Source organism: Anolis carolinensis, unplaced genomic scaffold (genome assembly GCF_035594765.1).
Source record: "Anolis carolinensis isolate JA03-04 unplaced genomic scaffold, rAnoCar3.1.pri scaffold_15, whole genome shotgun sequence".
Classification (NCBI taxonomy): Eukaryota; Metazoa; Chordata; class Lepidosauria; order Squamata; family Dactyloidae; genus Anolis; species Anolis carolinensis.
Genome location: NW_026943826.1, coordinates 6,460,875 through 6,482,211, shown reverse-complemented (window position 1 = coordinate 6,482,211; position 21,337 = coordinate 6,460,875). Strand labels below are relative to the sequence as shown.

The 21,337-nt window shown below is 42.8% G+C and overlaps 1 protein-coding gene across 1 annotated transcript in view; it reads right to left on the bottom strand.

Moving 5' to 3' along the window:
• mxra8 (matrix remodeling associated 8) overlaps positions 1-21,337 on the bottom strand; it is a 45,545-nt gene that overhangs the window by 23,010 nt on the left and 1,198 nt on the right. Inside the window, exons 2-5 of the mRNA XM_062965843.1 lie at positions 9,907-10,477; positions 4,121-4,144; positions 3,725-4,024; positions 3,342-3,443 (exon numbers count right to left, since the gene is read on the bottom strand). Of these exons, the coding sequence (XP_062821913.1) occupies positions 3,342-3,443; positions 3,725-4,024; positions 4,121-4,144; positions 9,907-9,955 (475 nt within the window). The 5' untranslated portion in view covers positions 9,956-10,477. The remainder of the gene's footprint in view (positions 1-3,341; positions 3,444-3,724; positions 4,025-4,120; positions 4,145-9,906; positions 10,478-21,337) is intronic.

The following is a 21,337-nucleotide window of genomic DNA, read 5'->3' as shown; positions in this document are numbered from 1 at the left end:
CAAAGCAAATCAGTTCTGGGTGATGCCACTAAAGCTGTGGAAACAATATCAGTCTCCACACTGATATTATCCAAGCTGTTCATATGTTGTAGTTCAACCCCACACTGTCCAAGTCTCCAGTCCTCAATGAGGAGTTAGTCAGCTTCAAATAGGCTGAGGGACATCCCTTCCCCCATCTCTTGAATGACAGTTGTATGTACCTATTTCTTCTCTCCTCTCTGTTTCTGCTCTCATTCTGATTGGTTGTGTAGAATTGATACTTTGCAGGTGCATGCCTTATATCTTTGACTTTCTACTTTGTGCTATGTGTATTGAGACCTCTCTCTGCTTGTGTGTCCGGAGAGAGGGAAATTTTCCCCTCTCTTTTGAGCCCTGGAAGAGATGAAGTTCTTTACTATGAAGAAATGTAGATATTGTTTTTGTAAATAAACCTTTTGTGATTTTAAAAACAGAACTCTGGATCTTTGCCTCCTAAGCTCTAAATTATTTACAGCTACATGGCACACTCTGCTTGCTGTGAGCTGAATGCTCAACTATAAGTATCCTGTTTTTGTATATTTTGGATGTTCTGCTGTATTTTGAAAGTTTTCCCTAACTTACACAGAAACTCCTAACTCCAGTATGCCATCTCTTTTGTGAATTTAAAAACAGAACTCTGGATCTTTACCTCCTAAGCTCTAAATTCTTTACAGCCACATGGCATTTCATGCTCTGCTTGCTGTGAGCTGAATGCTCAACTATAAGTATCCCATTTTTGTATCTTTCCCTCCTAAGCTCTAAATTCTTTACAGCCACATGGCATTTCATGCTCTGCTTGCTGTGAGCTGAATGCTTAACTATAAGTATCCCATTTTTGTATCTTTCTCTCCTAAGCTCTAAATTCTTTACAGCCACATGGCATTTCATGCTCTGCTTGCTGTGAGCTGAATGCTCAACTATAAGTATCCCATTTTTGTATCTTTCCCTCCTAAGCTCTAAATTCTTTACAGCCACATGGCATTTCATGCTCTGCTTGCTGTGAGCTGAAATGCTCAACTATAAGTATCCCATTTTTGTATCTTTCTCTCCTAAGCTCTAAATTCTTTACAGCCACATGGCACTTCAGGCTCTGCTTGCTGTGAGCTGAATGCTTAACTTTAAGCATTCTGTTTTTGCATATTTTGGATGCTCTGCTGTTTTTGAGTAGTTTTGCCTAACACACCCTCTCTTATGAACCCTAAAAGAGATGGAATTATAGAGGATCTAAGGCCCAGTTCTTTACTATTAAGAAATGTAGATATTATTTTTGTAAATAAACCTTTTGTAATTTTAAAGACAGAACTCTGCACGTTTGCCTCCTAAGCTCTAATTTTTTTTACAGCCACATGGCACTTCACGTTCTGCTTGCTGTGAGCTGAATGCTCAACTATAAGTATCCTGTTTTTGCATATTTTGGATTTTCTACTTTTTTGGGGTAGTTTTCCTAACATAATCCATCACAAAAAATCCCTAACACATGTGACCTTTCCAAAGCGAATCTACCCTTCAAAGCCAGCTTGTACGTGTTTTAAGTTTTTAGGGTTGTGAGTCGCTTTGGACCTCGCTCCCAAAAGAAAAGTGGAGTAAAAATAAATAAATACAAGAACATCTCCCCGACTCTGTATCCATCCTCAGAGAACGGGCAAAGGCTCTTGTGCAAAAAGCCTGGAGTTCAAAGCTTTTTTTGCATACAAAATCCCTTTTTTTTCCAGCAGCTTCAAGACAGGAAATGCTCCCCTGACCACAAACATCTTAAATATAATTCCCTGGCCATTCATTTGCTCTGCTGCTCTGCGCACTTAAAAGGACCACTTTGCATCAGTCTGTTTGAAGCAGCAAAAGAGAAACAACAAACAACACCAAAGATTGCACACAAGTTCATCCACAACCTTATGCATTTTGTACAATTACAAAATTGACTTTTGCAAATAACCCAGGCTATATATATATATATAGGTAATGAAATTTCGGCCTAGGACAAAACAACAAAACTACACATCCCAGAAACACTAAACTTGGCAGCACAACCCCTCATCCATGCCTCTACGTTCATACAACAAAAAGAAAAGAAAAAGAAAGTCCTAATTAGAGGGAGAGGAATAACTGTGTTTTATCCAATTGCTGCCAGTTACAAGGCTAAACTTTGCCCACTTGGTCTCCTAGCAACCTACTCAGCCCAGGGGACAGGCACAGTTAGGCCTCAGGCCTCTTCCACACTGCCTATAAGATACAGATTATCAGATTTTAATTGAATTATATTGGCAGTGTAGATTCAAGGCCCTTCCACACAGCTATATAACCCATTTAGAATCTTATATTATCTGCTTTGAACTGGATTATCTTGACTCCACACTGCCATATAATCCACTTCAGTGTGCATTTTATCCAGCTGTGTAGAAGGGGCCTCATATAATCCAGTTCTAAGCAGATAATATAAGATTATAAATATACAGTAGAGTCTCACTCATCCAACATAAACAGGCCGGCAGAACGCTGGATAAGTGAATATGCTGGATAATAAGAAGGGATTCAGGAAAAGCCGATTAAACATCAAATTAGGTCATCATTATACAAATGAAGCACCAAAGCATCATGTTATACAGCCAATTTGACAGAAAAAGTAGTTCCATGCGTAGTAATGCTATGTAGTAATTACTGTATTTACGAATTTAGCACCTAAATATCACGATATATTGAAAACATTGACTACAGAAATGTGTTGGATAATCCAGAACGTTGGATAAGCGAGTGTTGGATAAGTGAGACTCTACTGTAAGATCAGAGTGAAATAATAAATGTATTAATAATAATAAAAATAGAGTAAAATAAATGTAATAGTAGCAACAATAATAGAGTACAATAATAAATGTAATAATACTAATTTACCACCAAAATATCACAATGAATTTAAAACACTGACTACAAAAACACTGACTACTAAAAAGCAGACTGCGTTGGATAATCCAGAACATTGGATAAGCGAATGTTGGATAAGTGAGATTTTACTCTACAGGGGAAAACCTTGACTCTTTACCTTAACTACCACCAATTCCTCAATATTTTATTTCCCATACCACCATAATTCACCACAGCAACGCGTGGCCGGGCACAGCTAGTATATATCTATATATATAAAAGGGTAATGGAATCACGGCACCGGACAAAACAACTAAACTAAACACCCCACAACCTCGAAAATTGACAGCACAACCTCTCATCCATGCCTCTACATTCATACAACAAAAAAGAAAAATAAAGTCCTAGCCACAGCAACACGTGGCCGGGCACAGCTAGTATATATATCTATATATATATTTACGTACGTCTTTTGGTGACAGTGAGCTGTACTTGCACCGTTTCGTACAGATGGCAATAATGGTGGTGGAGACTGCAAGAGTAAATGCCTTGGTCGCTCTCAGCAAGGTCTGATCGACAGAAAGGGAGAAGTGAACATTAGTGAACAAGATTAGTTTTGGTTCTAGGTCACTCTAATCCAGGCCTGGGCAAACGTTGGCCTTCCGTCCAAGTGTTTTGGACTCCAACTCCCAGCATTCCTAACAGCCTCAGGCCCCTTCCTTTCCCCCCTCAGCCGCTTAAGCGGCTGAGGGGGGAAAGGAAAGGGCCTGAGGCTGTTAGGAATGCTGGGAGTTGGAGTCCAAAACACCTGGATGGAAGGCCAGTTTGTCTATACTCGAATATCTGGTACCTTTGACCACCAATGAGAAGTTGCCGTCCACAAATGCATTCTCAGTCATGGAGATCCGCCCTTGGTTGTTAGTGCTATAGACCCTCTGGTCGCCCGCCGAGTACATGTCGCAGAGCCTTTCCGCCCCGATCTGGCTCCGGTAGAGGTCCCAATGGACCACGCGCTGGCGGTCGTTCAGCCGGTCCTGGGTCCACACCATGCGGTAGCTCTTGCAAGAGAGCACGGTCCGGGAACCCGCCTTGGCCGTGACGTTCAGGACCGACACCACGACGCTCTCCAGATTGGAGGCATCTGCAGGGACTGCAAGAAGAGAGCGGCACATGAGGAACAGCATGCAGGAGGACGGCCTACACCCGAGCATTTCATCAGGATGGAAAAGTTGGTCTCCTCACTTACCTGAATAAGAATGAACCACCGAGTCTGAAAGAGACAAACAAAGCAAAAATATTAGGCAACTGAAACGTGAATAGGATGACCTGCTAAAAGAAAAAAAATTCTCTTTCTTTCCCCAGTTTGACACCATTTGAAGTGCTCATCGCTTGATGCTGTGAAACCCTAAAAGATATCCTTCTGGGATATCCTTCTGGGACGCGGTAATCAGGAAAGCGAAGGTACGGAACAAAGAAACACAGGTTCTTATATACCATTTTTTCCTCCATCTACCTACGTCATATAGGCATTATCCATCACCAATTAGTGTCAAAAAAGTCTTACTTTACACTTTACTAAAAGCTACTTTTGCATTTTCCTAAAATATAGGCTACTTTCAAGACCTCTGACCCTCCATTAGGCCTTATCTAAGGAATTCCTATCTAGGCTCTCAGGGATCCATTAATTAAGGATTTCCCCCCTATCTTAGCTTGTCAGAGAGTTATTAGCACTCCTACATGGCGCCAGGTCTTATCTTGACATCCCAAAATGCTTTAATTTGTATTTTATCCATTAGCTTATCTATTCTTGTTGACACTTAATATATGTCTCTGACACTTAGGGTGAACATTGGTCTCTGCTTATAGGGAGACTGTTATTTGCTAAGCAGAGTGTATTTTGGGGCTATATGCACACAGTCTGCTTGTGATTACATTTTTCCTATTCCTAATATGATTACATTCAATATATAGTTTCCAATTCAAGTATTATATTTTCCCAATACACCTTCATCACTTTGTCTTGTGGGGTCCCACAGGGCTCTGTATTGTCCCCCATGTTGTTTAATATCTACATGAAGCCGCTGGGAGAGATCATCCGGAGTTTTGGGGTGCGGTGTCATTTGTACGCAGATGACATCAAACCCTATCACTCCTTCCCACCTATCACTAAGGAAGCTGTTCAGGTCCTGAACCGGTGTCTGGCCACTGTGTCGGACTGGATGAGGGTGAACAAATTGAAATTGAATCCAGACAAGACAGAGGTCCTCCTGGTCAGTCGTAAGGCCGAACAGTGTATAGGGTTACAGCCTGTGTTGGACGGGCTGAAGACACAGGTTCGCAGTCTGGGGGTTCTCCTGGAGTCATAGCTGAGCCTGGATCCCCAGGTCTCGGCGGTGGCCAGGGGAGCATTTGCACAACTAAGACTTGTGCACCAGCTGCGCCCGTACTTTGGGAGGTCTGACTTGGCCACAGTGGTCCACGATCTGGTTGTGACGGCGTGAGTGGTGCCATCTATATGTCGAACTGTAAGTTGCAAGATTTGAATTGTATCATGCCTGATTTTGCCTTTACTCTGTAAATGTAGTTGGATTGATTGGTTATTTATAGCTTTAATCAATGTTGTTTGCACCAGTTATATTGCTCCCTCAGCTCAACTGTTTGACTCCACCCTTTCCTGGAGTATGACAGTGTTTCCTTTTTTCATTCCACCATCAAGCTTTCTACCAGATGGACGTGAGAGAGAGACTTGGCTCTAAAAGCCTTTGATTAAGTCAACTCTCAGCACCAATTCTGAGGTTCTTACCCTTGAGACTTATGCTTCATGTTCAGGGCCAACCTGGACGACGTTGAGGAGTCTCAAGTGCCTCCAAATCAGTTCTTTGGCACCAAAGGAAGACTGGGTCATCAAACATAGGCCATTTGGACTGAGGCTGAGGATTGCTCCGGCATTCACAGCCATTGAGAAAGAGGGACCTGGAAAAGCTTCTCAGCTGCAGAGCTCCTTGGACTTAAGATAACCAAAGATTGTAATGTATTTTCCTTTACCCCTTTGAAACTTCCAGCGTATTGCCTTAAAGCAGGGGTCCCCAAACTACGGCCCGCGGGCCACATGCGGCCCATCGAAGTATTTATCCAGCCCCCACGGCACAAAGGCTGAAGGGGGTTAGGCTAAATGGCCCAAGGAGTCTCTTCCAACTCTCTATTATTATTATTATTATTATTATTATTATTATTATTATTATTATTAATGACGTTTTATTAATTAGCCATTGGCTGTATCAAAACAATTCTCAGCTGTGTTGCTTTGAATAGGAAAAGGGCTGTTTTGTATGTTATTTAAGGATTCTGGCCAGGCAACAAAAATGAAGTTTTAATATGTGGGTCCCAGTGTGTTTTGTGAATAATGTACGGCCCGAGGCATTGGTCTCTCTCTTTCTTATACAATTCACAGCTGAACAGTACATGTGCGATATCCTCCACCTCTGATGCTCCACAAATACAAAATATTATAATAATAATAATAATAATAATAATAATAATAATAACAATAATAATAATAATCACACAGTCCTAGACACTTGGGAAGAGTTCGACTTGTGGTTTTGTGATACGAAATCCAGCATATACTGTATCATACGGTGTCTTTGTGTCATAATAATAATAATAATAACAATAATAATCACACAGTCCTAAACACTTGGGAAGAGTTCGACTTGCGGTTTTGTGATACGAAATCCAGTATATCTATCTTGTTTGCTGTGTCATACAATGTTGTTGTGTCAATAATAATAATAATAATAATAATAATAATAATAATGTTACTCTTTTTTTTCACTTACTGGTTATTGAATGGTCTTGAGGCCTTGGCAAATACAAGGACCTCTGCAAAGTCTGGTAAATTGTAATTACCTAATAAATATCCCCCTGATTTGGTTCAATTAAACACGCAACGAAGAACATGGCACTTCTGGCATCGCCCTTTTTGGCCTTTGGTCCTTAATGCACAGAACATGGCTTCCCTTCCAGATTCCTTGTGTTCAGTCGCTGGCAAGTCAACTGAAAAGAAGCTTGGCTGCCTTTCCCGAAAGCAGGAAATTCACCAGATGTGCCGAACCGCATGCTCCCCACGCTATGAATAGCATTAAACACGGATTCGTCTTTTATGGAGCTGGATTTACCTGCTACGTGATAAAGACCACCCAGGACTCGGATTCAAGCGCCGACCACGGGTCTTGGGATGTTACTTTTAGAGAAACATCTACATTGACCCAATAAATGTTCTAACTGGTGTATGGTAGATTGAGCCTATATGGACACAAGTTTGGTCCTCCTTGGTAATTTTCCATTTATACGTTGGATCCATTTGCAAAAGCTACTTGAAAAACAGTGAGCAAAAAGTAGTGGAAAATACCCGAGCAGAGGATAAACAGCATTTGCTGCTTGGTACACAAAGCTTGGAAAGACCGAGATCTCTAGTTGGTCCAACTGGACAGGCGACAGCTGCGAGTCCCCATGGGGAGATGGAGGCGGGGTACAAAAATATTATTATTATTATTATTATTATTATTATTATTATTATTATTATCATCAACACAACGACGTTGTATGGCACAGCAAACAAGATAGATATGCTGGATTTCGTTTCGCAAAACCACAAGTCGAACCCTTCCCAAGTGTCTAGGACTGTGTGATGTATTTTCTGATGATGTGTGCAGATCCCAGTAGGGTGGCCTTTTGCAGTTGGCAGATGGTGATTTTGTCAATGTCTATTGTTTCCAAATGCCGGCTGAGATCTTTTGGCACAGCACCCAGTGTGCCCATCACCACCGGGACCACCTGTACTGGTTTCTGCCAGAGTCTTTGAAGTTCAATCTTGAGGTCCTGAGAGCGGCTGAGTTTTTCCTGTTGTTTTTCATCTATGCGACTGTCACCTGGGATGGCAACATCAATGATCCAAACCTTGTTCTTTTCCACAACTGTGATGTCTGGTGTGTTGTGTTCCAGAACTTTGTCAGTCTGGATTCGGAAGTCCCACAGTATCTTTGCGTGCTCATTTTCCAATACTTTTGCAGGTTTGTGATCCCACCAGTTCTTTGCTGCAAACAAGACTGATATGCTGGATTTCGTTTCACAAAATCAGAAGTCAAACATTATTATTATTATTATTATTATTATTATTATTATTATTATTATTATTATTATTATTATGATACAGCAAACAAGACTGATATGCTGGATTTCGTTTCACAAAATCACAAGTCGAACATCATTATTATTATTATTATTATTATTATTATTATTATTATTATTATTATTATTGGGTTGTTGTATGTCTTTTGGGCTGTGTGGCCATGTTCCAGAAGCATTCTCTCCTGACGTTTCGCCCACATCTGTGGCAGGCATCCTCAGAGGTTGTGAGGTATGGATAAACTTATAAAATTATTATTATTATTATTATTATTATTATTATTATTATTATTATTATGACACAGCAAACAAGATTGATATGCTGGATTTCGTTTCACAAAATCACAAGTCGAACATTATTATTATTGTTGCTGTTGTTGCTGTTTTACTAAAATCCAGAAATTAGTCTGGTATAATGTTGAGAATGGAAGAATTCTGAGCCCAAGGTTTGGTTTCCATGGGCTCCAGAATCGGAATCCTTTATTGAGAGATATTAGCTGACCCTGATTGTTTCCTTTTTAAATATATATATACAGTAGAGTCTCATTTATCCAAGCTAAACGGGCCAGCAGAAGCTTGGATAAGCGAATATCTTGGATAATAAGGAGGGATTAAGGAAAAGAATATTAAACATCAAATTAAGCTATGATTTTACAAATTAAGCACCAAAACATCATGTTTCACAACAAATTTGACAGTTCAATACGTAGTAATGTTATGTTGTAATTACTGTATTTACGAATTTAGCACCAAAATATCACAATATATTGAAATCATTGACTACAAAAATGGCTTGGATAATCCAGAACCTTGGATAAAAGAGTCTTGGATAAGTGAGACTCTACTGTATTTACATAAAGCTCAAATGTAAGATAAGACTGTCCAACTCTAAGCAAATCATTATTCTCATCTTCTTCAATGTAAATGTGCTTATGTATCCTTCTAATAATAATAGAGTAAAACAATACATGTCATCATAATAATCATAAGTGAGATAAGTGAGACTCTACTGTATATTATTATTATTTTACAGTCTGGAAGCCATACATAACATATTATTGGGTTGTTGTGGGTTTTCCGGGCTGCCTGGCTATGTTCCAGAAGCATTCTCTCCTGACGTTTCACCCACATCTATGGCAGGCATCCTCAGAGGTTGTGCATTTAAGTAAATCAGATCTAATTTGCCAAATAGTCACTGTTGAATGTTTTTATGTTGAAAGTTTTTATATTGTGGAATGATATTTTAAATTGTAAGTCGCTCGGAGCACTCGGGTGGAGAGCGACTAATTAAGAAATAAAGTGAAGTGAAGTGAAGTGAAGTGACAATTTCACACACTTCTATGGCAGGCATCCTCAGAGGTTATTATTTTAAAGTCTAGAAGCCTTACATAACATATTATCATTATTGGGTTGTTATGTGATTTCCGGGCTGCCTGGCCATGTTCCAGAAGCATTCTCTCCTGACGTTTCACCCACATCTATGGCAGGCATCCTCAGAAATTGTGAGGTATATTATTATTATTTTAAAGTTTAGAAGCCTTACATAACATATTATTATTATTGGGTTGTTGTGTGTTTTCCGGGCTGCCTGGCCATGTTCCAGAAGCATTCTCTCCTGACGTTTCACCCACATCTATGGCAGGCATCCTCAGAGGTTGTGAGGTTTATTATTATTATTATTTTAAAGTCTGGAAGCCTTACATAACATGCTCTTGTTGTATCAAAATGTTCCTTCAAAGCCCTTGAGAGGGGCACAAACAATATAATAAAAGTCAGGCTTGTGTCTGATGCTTCCAAGTTTAAAACAACAGAAGAATTGAGAAAGAAGTCAGAAAACATATTTACCTTGCAGAAACAACATCAGAGCCAAAAGGCACTGGATGGACAACTCCATGGCTCCTGTGTGGTTCTCTTCTCCTTTTCTTTTTCTTCCCCAAAGGTTGCTTTCCCTTCTGCTCGCCTTCCTTTGCTTGAAAATACTGATGATCTCATCAGTTTACAGCCCAAAAAAACATGGACATACAAGGACCCTACCCCCAGCTACAACTTTATTAACTCCTCACCTTCTCTCCTCTCCTTCCATCTCTAACCTTCGCTTTCCTGCTCAGCTCCTACATCTGAACCTTCCCTCCCAAGTTTCTTTTGATGCAACACTGGCAAGAAACTCGTTTTTTTCTTTCTCTGGCCTCCGAAAGCATCCAGTTCCAAAAACAACCTCCTCCCTTCTGGGGATGGTATTAATTTTCTGGGGCATTGACACAATCCAGCTGTTCTTTCTTTGCATTGACTCTCCGCCAGATGTCTGCCGGGTTTCTGGTTTCTCTCTCTTTTCTCCCATTTTTTCTGTTTTTCTTTCCCTCCTCCTTTCAGCTTCAACATGTCCATCTTCTACAAGCCTCTCTACAAACATGAAGAGCTGGAAAGGAAATTTAGATTGACATTAACGTTGTTGTACCGTTTATACTCCAGTATAAGCCGACCCGAATATAAGCCGAGGCATCTAATTTTACCACCCAAAAACTGAGACTCCAGTATAGGCCGAGGGAGGTAAATTTCAGAAATAATAATAATAATAATAATAATAATAATAATAATAATAATAATAATATCAGAGTGAAATAATAAATGCATTAATAATAATAAAAGAAGAAGAACATGCCCTGGCAGAATATGTAAAGCAAAGTGAAGAACCTGCTTTGATTGAAGTCAAAAATCAGAAACTCCTCAAAGCACAGCAGACAAAAAAACAGTACAAGAAAACCGCACTACAAACTAGAGCTGACAGCTGGCACAACAAAACACTGCATGGAAAGTTCCTTGACAAAATTGAAGGAAAAGCTGATAAGGAGAAGACCTGGCTCTGGCTCACGAATGGGACCCTGAAGAAGGAGACAGAAGGCCTGATCCTTGCAGCCCAGGAGCAAGACATCAGGACAAAGGCAATTAAGGCCAAGATCGAAAAATCAGCTGATGACCCAAAATGCAGACTGTGCAAGGAAACCGACAAAACCATTGATTATATCCTCTGCTGTAAGAAAATTGCACAGACAGACTACAAACAGAGGCACAACTATGTGGCCCAAATGATTCATTGGAACTTATGCCTCAAGTACCACCTCCCAGCAGCAAAGAACTGGTGGGATCACAAACCTGCAAAAGTATTGGAAAATGAGCACGCAAAGATACTGTGGGACTTCCGAATCCAGACTGACAAAGTTCTGGAACACAACACACCAGACATCACAGTTTTGGAAAAGAACAAGGTTTGGATCATTGATGTTGCCATCCCAGGTGACAGTCGCATAGATGAAAAACAACAGGAAAAACTCAGCCGCTATCAGGACCTCAAGATTGAACTTCAAAGACTCTGGCAGAAACCAGTGCAGGTGGTCCCGGTGGTGATGGGCACACTGGGTGCCGTGCCAAAAGATCTCAGCCGGCATTTGGAAACAATAGACATTGACAAAATTACGATCTGCCAACTGCAAAAGGCCACCCGACTGGGATCTGCACGCATCATCCGAAAATACATCACACAGTCCTAGACACTTGGGAAGGGTTCGACTTGTGATTTTGTGATATGAAATCCAGCATGTCTATCTTGTTTGCTGTGTCATAATAAAATAATAGAGTAAAATAAATGTAATAGTAGCAACAATAATAGAGAAAAATATTACATTTATTATTTTTCCAATAATATTTTTCCAATACAATAATAATAGAGAAAAATAATAAATGTATCATATATTCTCAAGTATAAGCTGACCCAAATATAAGCCAATAGATACCAATAAAATTACATTAATTGAGGCATCAGTAGGTTAAATGTTTTTGAATATATACATAAAGCTCAAATTTGGGATAAAACTGTCCAACTCTGATCAAATCCTTATTCTCATCTTCTTCCATGTAAATGTGCTTATGGATCCTTTTAATAATACATTAGAGTCTCACTTATCCAACATAAACGGGCCGGCAGAACGTTGGATAAGCAAATACGTTGGATAACAAGGAGAGATTAAGGAGAAGCCTATTAAACATCAAATTAGGTTATGTTTTTACAAATTGAGCACCAAAGGTAAAGGTAAAGGTTTTTCCCTGACGTTAAGTCCAGTCGTGACCAACTCTGGGGGTTGGTGCTCATCTCCATTTCTAAGCCAAAGAACCGGCGTTGTCTGTAGACACCTCCTAGATCATGTGGCCATAGGCATGACTGCATGGAGCACCGTTACCTTCCCGCCGGAGCGGTACCTATTGATCTACTCACACTCTGGGGGTTGGTGCTCATCTCCATTTCTAAGCCGAAGAGCCGGCGTTGTCCGTAGACACCTCCAAGGTCATGTGGCCACTGGCATGACTGCATGGAGTGCCGTTACCTTCCTGCTGGAGCAGTACCTATTGGTGTACTCACACTCTGAGGGTTAGTGCTCATCTCCATTTCTAAGCCGAAGAGCCGACGTTGTCCGTAGACATCTCCAGGTCATGTGGCTGACATGATTGCATGGAGCACTGTTACCTTCCCGCCGGAGCGGTACCTATTCATCTACTCACATTGGTATGTTTTTCAAACTGCTAGGTTGGCAGAAGCTGGAGCTAACAGCGGGAGCTCACTCTGCTCCCCGTATTCGAACCTGGGACCTTTCGGTCTGCAAGTTCAGCAGCTCAGCACCTTAACACACAAATCACAGCAATTACAACTCCCAAATGTCAAGGTCTATTTTCCACAAAGTCCTCCAGTGTTCACATTTGGGTCAAGTTTGGTCCAGATCCATCATTGTTTGAGTCCACAGTGCTCTCTGGGTGTAGGTGAACTACAACTCCGGAGTGGATGACACCATCTTTCTTTTTCTACTGAGCCCGACAAAGTTACGGCACCCCTTTGCCTGGTAACCAGTCCTCACAGAGAACCAACTGAGACCCATGTTCATTTCGCAACCTTCCAGAGAAACATCTAAACTGAATCCGGCTGCTGTGGCTGACACACAATCCACAGCTTTGAGCAAAGAAGGTCGAAACAGAACCTTAGCCACAATTATAGGCTTGCGAGACATAACCCCCCATTATTCCCGTGATTTCAGCCATGCCGGCATCTCTGGAGGACACCATGTCACAGCAGGCTTTTTGTGTTTTAATTAACATGTCGACTCCCCACAAATTGAAAGGCTCGGGGACTCCATCTAAATGGAAACTTCGCTATGTGGACATGTTTCACAATCAAAAGGACAACCTTTTTTGTGCACATTGGAGTTTTCTGCCCCATCAATAGAAGTTCCATTCAAGGGCCATCTGGACGCCCTTCTCCAGATAAGACTGAAATATATCTCCTAGTGATTGACGTTGTAGTCCAACAACATCTGGTGTGCCATTACTGTGTCCCTACCATCAACCTGTGACAATCAGAGAGGAAGCTCTCTCTTTGAAAACGAGGAGGTTTGCCTGAAACCCTAGACAGCCATGATGTGTAGACCAGTGGTTTCCAGTCTGTGGTCTCTGGACCACCAGTGGTCCCCAAGAACTAAAATATGGTCCACACCAGTGGTTCCCAAACGTATTTGGCCTGCCACCCCCTTTCCAGAAAAAATATGACTCAGCGCCCCCTGAAAAGGGGGTGTGGTTTAGAGGAGTGGGCGTGGCTCTTGCTCAAGAGGGCGGGGTTAAGCCTCTCCCTCAGTCCAAGATGCAGGGCGCGGAGGTGGAGGTGAGCGGGGTCACAAATAGGCAGCCAGGACCGGGATGGGCGGAGTTATGAGCTCTGAGTCAGGGCTGAGCTTCTATCCCTGTCCTAGACACAGGAGGCGGGGCTAGAGGAGGGGGCGGGGCCTCTTCCCAAGTTACTGACAGGGCTGAACTTCTATTCCCCGCCCCCGTGTTCTAACAAGTGCCTCAGGAGAGGTATAGAGGCTCAGCCCTGTCTCTGGCACTTGGAAAGAGGCCCCGCCCCCTTCCCTAGCCCTGCCCTTTAGTCCTAAAAGGCTACTCAGGAGAGGTATAGAGGCTCAGCCCTGTCTCGCGCTCTTGGGAAGAGGCCCCGCCACCACCCCAGCCCCGCCCTTTAGTCCCAAAAGGCTTCTCAGGAAAGGTATAGAGGCTCAGCCCTGTCTCGGGCTCTTGGAAGGAGGTCCCGCCCCCTTCCCTAGCTCCGCCCTCTGTGTCCCAACAAGCGCCTCAGGAGAGATATAGATTCCCAGCCCTGTCTCGGGCTCTTGGGAAGAAGCCACGCCCATTCCTCTAGCTCCGCCCCCTGTGTCCTAAAAGGTGCCTCAGATGCTCGACCCTGTCTCTGGTACTTGGGAAGAGGCCCCTCCCCTCCCCTGGCCCCACCCCGTGTCCTAATAGGTGCCATCACTGCCCCCCTTGATCACTGCAGTGCCCACCAGGGGGCGGTAGCGCTCACTTTGGGAATCACTCGGAGATCAAATAGTGGAAGATATCGAACATTTTTTGATTGACTGGCCAGCATATGCCGAACTTTGACACAGTTATTTACATCAATTACTATCTAATTTTAGGTCCCCCAATAGATATGATCTTCTGACAGTCCTCTTGCAAGGGCAAGAAAGATCCACCATAATCAGAGTAAGCCTTTTTATCCTGAAAGCTATCAAGAAAAGAGCACATTTCATGAAAGAAGAATCAGGAAAATAAGATTTTGTCGGCAAACAGATGGTCAGCTGCCTGTCCTCCCATCCTTTTTGCCTTGTTTTTATTTATGTTGCACTTTGAAATGGTCATATGACTGGTCAAACAAATAAATTATTATTATGGTCTACACCATTGCATCGAGAGTGATTAGTCTCACAAAACCCTCCGATAGTGCCAAGTTCTTATTAAATATGGTTTTCTGTGGGTGAGCAGATGGCGACTACTAGATGGCATACGTTCTGTATCAGAAACTAGAGCTGATGTGGTCAATCCAATGCAATTTTCTGAATCAGCACCCCAAATAACCAAACCGAATTGAAAGTTGACCAAGAACTGATTCGTAATAATTTTGGTACTAATGTTGGAGAGTGGTCCCTGGTCAAAAATAAAAAAGGTTGGGAACTGCTGGTATAGACAATACAGATCTAGATAAATTCTTGGTTTCTGGTGCTGATTAAGTTTTCCTAGAAAAAGTCATCTTCTCAAGGAACGGGAGGAAATAACAAAGAGATCGAATCAGCACCCCATGATGCTTTAGCCAGCCGACTTGGTCTCACGAAGCAATATGACAGCCAAAAAAAGACATTCCATGTGTTGTTACTCATCTCTGTTGGTCAGCAAGCGAGACAATACTCCAGAAGAGTCTGGTAGTTGAGAACATTACATTACAGTCAGCTTCTGGTGATGGTTCCTCAATAGGATATTAATGCATTGCTCTAAAAATTATATCGACTTTTTAGAAACCTCTAAATTTGGCACTGGGGTCCTTTGATTGACAGAAGTATAAATAGACCTTTTTTCCCCTCTTACTCCAAAATTATATTTTGTCAACCCGTCTTCTTTTTATAAAGCAAAGTGGTTTGGAAAAGACCCGGTGAGTGTTGAAAAGGCTAAGTTTGGGGACGTGGTGTGTCTGTGATCAGGCGAGATAATACGAGAGCTCCCTCTCATTGTGGGCGTTTTCCGCACGGCTGTATCTGTGGTTCTCTTTTGCGGCAATGATTATGAACAGGTCCAGAAGGTGGGAGCAATTTGAGGAGGGATTCGGTGTTTTTCTTCAAAGGCAATGAAGCCCCACTGTGGTTTGTGGCTCAACTGGGCAGGGACTGGTGCTGTTCAAAGTGTGAGGGCTTTGGCTTTGGAACGGAGCTGTCGAAAAAGTTTGCCTTGTTTGGCGCTGTAATGAAGTATGAATTTTGGTTTACAGATGTTATGTTTAATTATAGGTATATGTTTGGAATGGGTAAGTATTAGAGTTACCAGTGCATGGGGGATGGTAGCCAGCTCAGCATTCTGCCATAGGAACGTAGCTGCTTCTGGGGCAGAGCTAGCTAGATGAAAAAGGAGGGAATGTTTTGAAGAGAGTTCAGTCTGTGATCAGAGCAAACACAGGGAAAGACTGGTTCTGAGGTGGTTAGAACCGGGGAAGTTCAAATGTCAGTCTGTGATCAGGAGAGTCACAGGGAATAGACTGGTTCCAGGTTTAGTTCAAATCTCAGTCTGTGCTCTGATGAGGCACAGGGAAGATTGATTCTAGGTTGATGGGATCAAGGAGACTCAATTGTTCATTTTGAGTCAGTTTTAAATAAGTTTGGTGACTTACTTAATGTCCTAGAAAGGCACAGAGAATCTGTGTTAGTATATCACAGGGGTGACTGTGGTTTGAAGTCACTGGATAGTCCAAGTTTTTATGTTGAATGTTTTTATGATGAATGTTTTTTATATTGTGGAATGATATTTTAAATTGTAAGTCGCTCGGAGCACTCCGGTGGAGAGTGACTAATTAAGAAATAAAGTGAACTGAAGTGAAGTTTCAGACTTTGGGAACCAATCCCAGCTGGACTCACAGAGATCCATTAAAGTAATAGTTTAAAAGGAGCAGAGGAAGAAGTTTTAACTACTTTAAATAAAAAAATGATACTTTAGAGAGTTTGATTCATCTCATTCTAGTATTGTAACTGTTAATAAGAATACCTCTAAGTGAAACATCTTTTGTAACCACCAAGCTTGTGCCTGAATAAACTTTTTATTGTTCTTTCAACATCAAAGCCTATATTCTAAACCAAGTTACGCTACCCTTTAAAGTAAAAGTAAACATCTCCCTGTGTCTTTGGTGGTTGCATCTTTCCAAATTGGTGGCAGTCGTTATTAGTCCCTCACAAATTGGTGGCAGCGGTGGGATAAAATGATTCCCCTGCCTGAAAGAACCTTAGTCGTTCATAGTCCCTTACAGGCGCCAACCAGTTTTGATGCACATAATAAAATACGTGGCCCAACGTCTCTAGGTTGGAATGCCCACTTTGAAATCCCCAAATTGCAGTTGATTTCCCACCTTGTGTAGAAATCTACCCAGTCGCCTTAGTGATAAATTCAAGGGGCTGGTAGGCTGTTGTGGGAGTCGAAGTCCAAAACACCTGGAGGGACGAAGTTTGCCCATGACTGCTTTAGGGGGCATTTTAATCCAGAATTGATAAGAGAATAATTTGTGCAGTACTGGCCCTGCCACTTGCAGCTCTGGACTCTGGGATTTATCTCATGGGAGAACGAACTTCTAGTCTTGCTCCTGGAAAGACGCAAGGAGGAATGGAGTAGTCCGGACCTCCTTGTTTAGTCCAAGGGGCTCTGGAGAATGAATTCCCACATGGAGCAACCAAGTTGGCACCTCTTGCTTGATGAAATCACACAGGCGGGAAAGGAAGCGGATTTGACTCAGAGAGGCTCAGGGACGTTGCAAGCAAGAGGCCTGCAAACCACATGAGAAGGCTTTTGGCTCGCACATCAAACCCCACCCGGGCCGAAATCCATGTGGATGATTTCCTCTTTACTCAGCTCTCTTTGTCAGATCAAACTTCAGTCTGGGTCCAAAAGTGGATCCAAAGCCTCCCCATCTCCACTCCCATCCTTGAGATGAGATCTCTCATTCTGCTAGACCATCTCGTTCCTGCAAATATATTCCTTAAAAGCTGGGAGGAGTTGCCTCACAGACGTGGAGAAATGGAAAAGATTATGGGAGGATTAGACAAGTTCGGGGAGGTCACTTGCCGGTCATCAGTCTCTGGTTCCAGTAACAGTTCCATCTGAACTGGCTCAAGACAGATGGCTGGCCGAGGTGAAGATGGCTGGCTGTGGACTCATGCACTTTCTGGAGATGTGGGAAAGTTGCTGCTTGTATTCCAGAGGCAAATTAGATTGAGGAATTTGGGGAGCTGGCTCCTATAGGGTTTTATATTTGCTCAGAAACAGATCAGAAGCTGTTGCAAGAGGGGAGTTGTGTATTCCCTGTAGCCAGTCTCTGTTAACTGTAGGAATATTTGGTATCTATAGCAAAGTAACTGCACCCCGTGCAGACATGCCGGCCACACGACTTTGAAGATGTCTATGGACAACGCCAGCTCCTCAGCTGAGAAATGAGCACCAACCCCCAGAGTCGGACATGACTAGACATAATGTCAGGGGAAAACCTTTACCTATAGCAAAGTGGAGTGCAATGTAGCCAATGCTATATGAGTTTATGGTAGGACACACGACAGAAAATATGCAGGATGCTATAGTAAGGTTAAAATCTTCTATCTATACACATAACAAAAGTGAAAATATGTATGTGTGTATGTGGCTGGGGTGTCCATTTACAAAAACAGGCTCCCACTTCCACGAACAGCTCTAGCTCCCACTACTCAGGAGTCACCAATGACATTGCAGGTTATAGTGAGCACCATGAATATGTCCAAGAGCCCCGCCAATGTCCTCCACAAACACCAACATCCAAGTGAAGGCTTTAATACGGTGACAATTTCCTACTAGATTCTCTGTTTTTCCTCCACCACAGACACCACAGTGTTTCTGACTCTCTCCACTGATGTGGAATTTGCATTATGCTATTCATTGCCCCTGGTGGCTCAGTGAGTTAAAGCGCTGAGCTGCTGAACTTGCGGACCAAAAGGTCCCAGGTTCAAATCCCGGGAGCGGAATGAGCGCCCGCTGTTAGCCCCAACTCCTGCCAACCTAGCAGTTCGAAAACATGCAAATGTGAGTAGATCAATAGGTACCAATCCAGCAAGAAGGTAACGGTGCTCCATGCAGTCATGCCAATGGCCACATGACCTTGGAGGTGTCTACGGACAACGCCAGCTCTTCGGCTTAGAAATTTATTGCCTTTCCCATAAACCTTTCCTACTTTTTTCAAGCAGAGGAATTGATCAGCAATTGAACATACTGGAAGGGTTTGGGGGACTGACTCAATATGATGGAAGTTGTAGTTCACCCTGCATCATGACCCCTCACCAACAATGGACCTGGCCACATCTGGCACACAGAACCCCAGGATCAATGAAAAATATGAGAGGTTTGGGGAGAATTCACCATGATTTATAGGTGTTGTAGGTACTGGGATGTATAGTTCACCTGCAATCTAAGAACACTCTGAACTCCACCAACGATGGACCTGGAACTAACTTGGCACATAGAACACCCATGGCGAAGACAAATACTGGTCTTTGGGGTAAATTCATCTTGATTTGGGGGAGTTGTCGTTCACCTACATCCAGAGAGCCAAACACCGTTGCATCTGGACCACACTTGGCACATACCCGATATGCCAACATTTGATTACTTGAGGGGTTTGGGGGGAACTGGCTTTCCCTTCTGGGAGTTATAGTTCACCCACATCCAGAGAAACTGTGACCTCTGCCAATGATGGACCTGGACCAAACCTGGCACACAGAACCCCCATGGTGAACTCAACCTACTGGAGGGGTTGGAGGGGACAGACTCACCATAGTGGGAGTTGTAGTTTATCCTACAGCCAGAGAGCACGCTGAACCCCACAGATGATGCATCTAGAGCAGGGGTCCCCAAACTAAGGCCCGGGGGCCAGATGCGGCCCTCCAAGGTCATTGACCTGACCCCTGTCCTAAACTTTAGACTTAGGGTTGACCTCAGTCTACCTGGTCTTTGGAGGTCATTTTGCTTACCTATGGTCTTATGAGATCATCTAGATGGTCTTTGAAGGTCTCTTTGCTTAGCTACGGCCTTAGGAGACCATCTAGATGACTTTTGGAGGTCACTTTCCTTACCTATGGTTTTATGAGATTGTCTAGGTGGCCATTGGGGGCCCCTTTCCTTCTCTATGGTCTTATGACACCATCTAGATGGTCTTTGAGGTCCCTTTCCTTAGCTATGGTCTTCTGATGGCCTGATGAGATCATCTAGATGGCCTTTGAGGGCCCTTTTCCTTAGCTATGGGCTTATGAGACCATCTAGATGGTCTTTGGAGGTCTCTTTTCTTACCTATGGTCCTATGAGACCATCTAGATGGTCTTTGAGGATCCCTTTCTTTATCTTTGGTCTTATGATACCATCTAGATGGCTTTTGGAGGTCACTTTCCTTACCTATGGTCCTATGAGACCATCTAGATGGTCTTTGAGGGTCCATTTCCTTACCTATGGTTTTATGAGATTATCTAGATGGCTTTTGGGGGGCCCTTTCCTTACCTATGGTCTTCTGATGGCCTGATGAGATCATCTAGATGGCCTTTGAGAGTCCCTTTCCTTACCGATGGTCTTATGAGACCATCTAGATGGTCTTTGGAGGTCTCCTTACTTACCTATGGTATTATGAGATTGTCTAGATCAGGGGTCCCCAAACTAAGGCCCTCCAAGGTCATTGACCTGGCCTCTGTCCTAAACTTTAGACTTAGGGTTGACCTAAATCTGAAATGACTTGAAGGCACACAACAACAACAATCCTAATTCTGTACTATTTCATCATAGTCCGGCCCCCCAACAGTCTGAGGGATTGTGAATCGGCCCTCCACTTAAAAAGTTTGATGTCCATAGTGTCCAATAAGTGCTCTATGTTGATGTCAAGTGTTGCTGCTTCATTTCAAATATTGACAATCTGGCATTTTAGACTAAGTTTCAGAGAACTTTTCAAAGACAGTCCCACACAGACTGCATTACAGTTACCCAAATGGGATGGACCAAGTCATGTTACTGTGGTCGTATTTCAATCAATTCCACTAATGTCCACCCTGCAAATGTGGAGGTCGAGCTGTAGTTTGATTCAAAATGAAAGCAAGGCTCTTTCTTCCCCCTCTCCAGCTGCCTTTGCCCTCTGGCATGCACATGTGCTCCTATGCTGCATCACGGAGAAAACAAACTCATTGCTGCACCATTAAGTCTCAGGTTGCTAACAGGTAGGGATGTGTTTTTAATTAAAAGCCATTTTGCGTAGCTCCAAAATGTAAAAAGCCCCTTTGTTCCCGTTTAGATTGCCAGGCAAGGTCTGGCTGCTTTGCGACAGGAGCGCGAATTTGTGTTTCTGTTGAAAGGCTGCTTTGTACAAAAGGTGCCAAATGAAAAAAGTGCCAGGCAAGAAAGCGAGGCAAACTGGCGAGGAAAAATATCCCATTATAGCACCATTGCTCTGGAGTAAAATGAATAAAGAGACAAGGAGAATATACTGGGTTGCTGTGAGTTTTCCGGGCTGTCTGGCCATATTCCAGAAGCATTCTCTCCTGACGTTTCGCCCACATCTATGGCAGGCATCCTCAGAGGTTGTGAGGAATGGTTGTGAGCTCTGTTGGAAATTAAGCAAGTGTGATTTACATATCTGTGGAAGGTCCAGGGTGGGAGA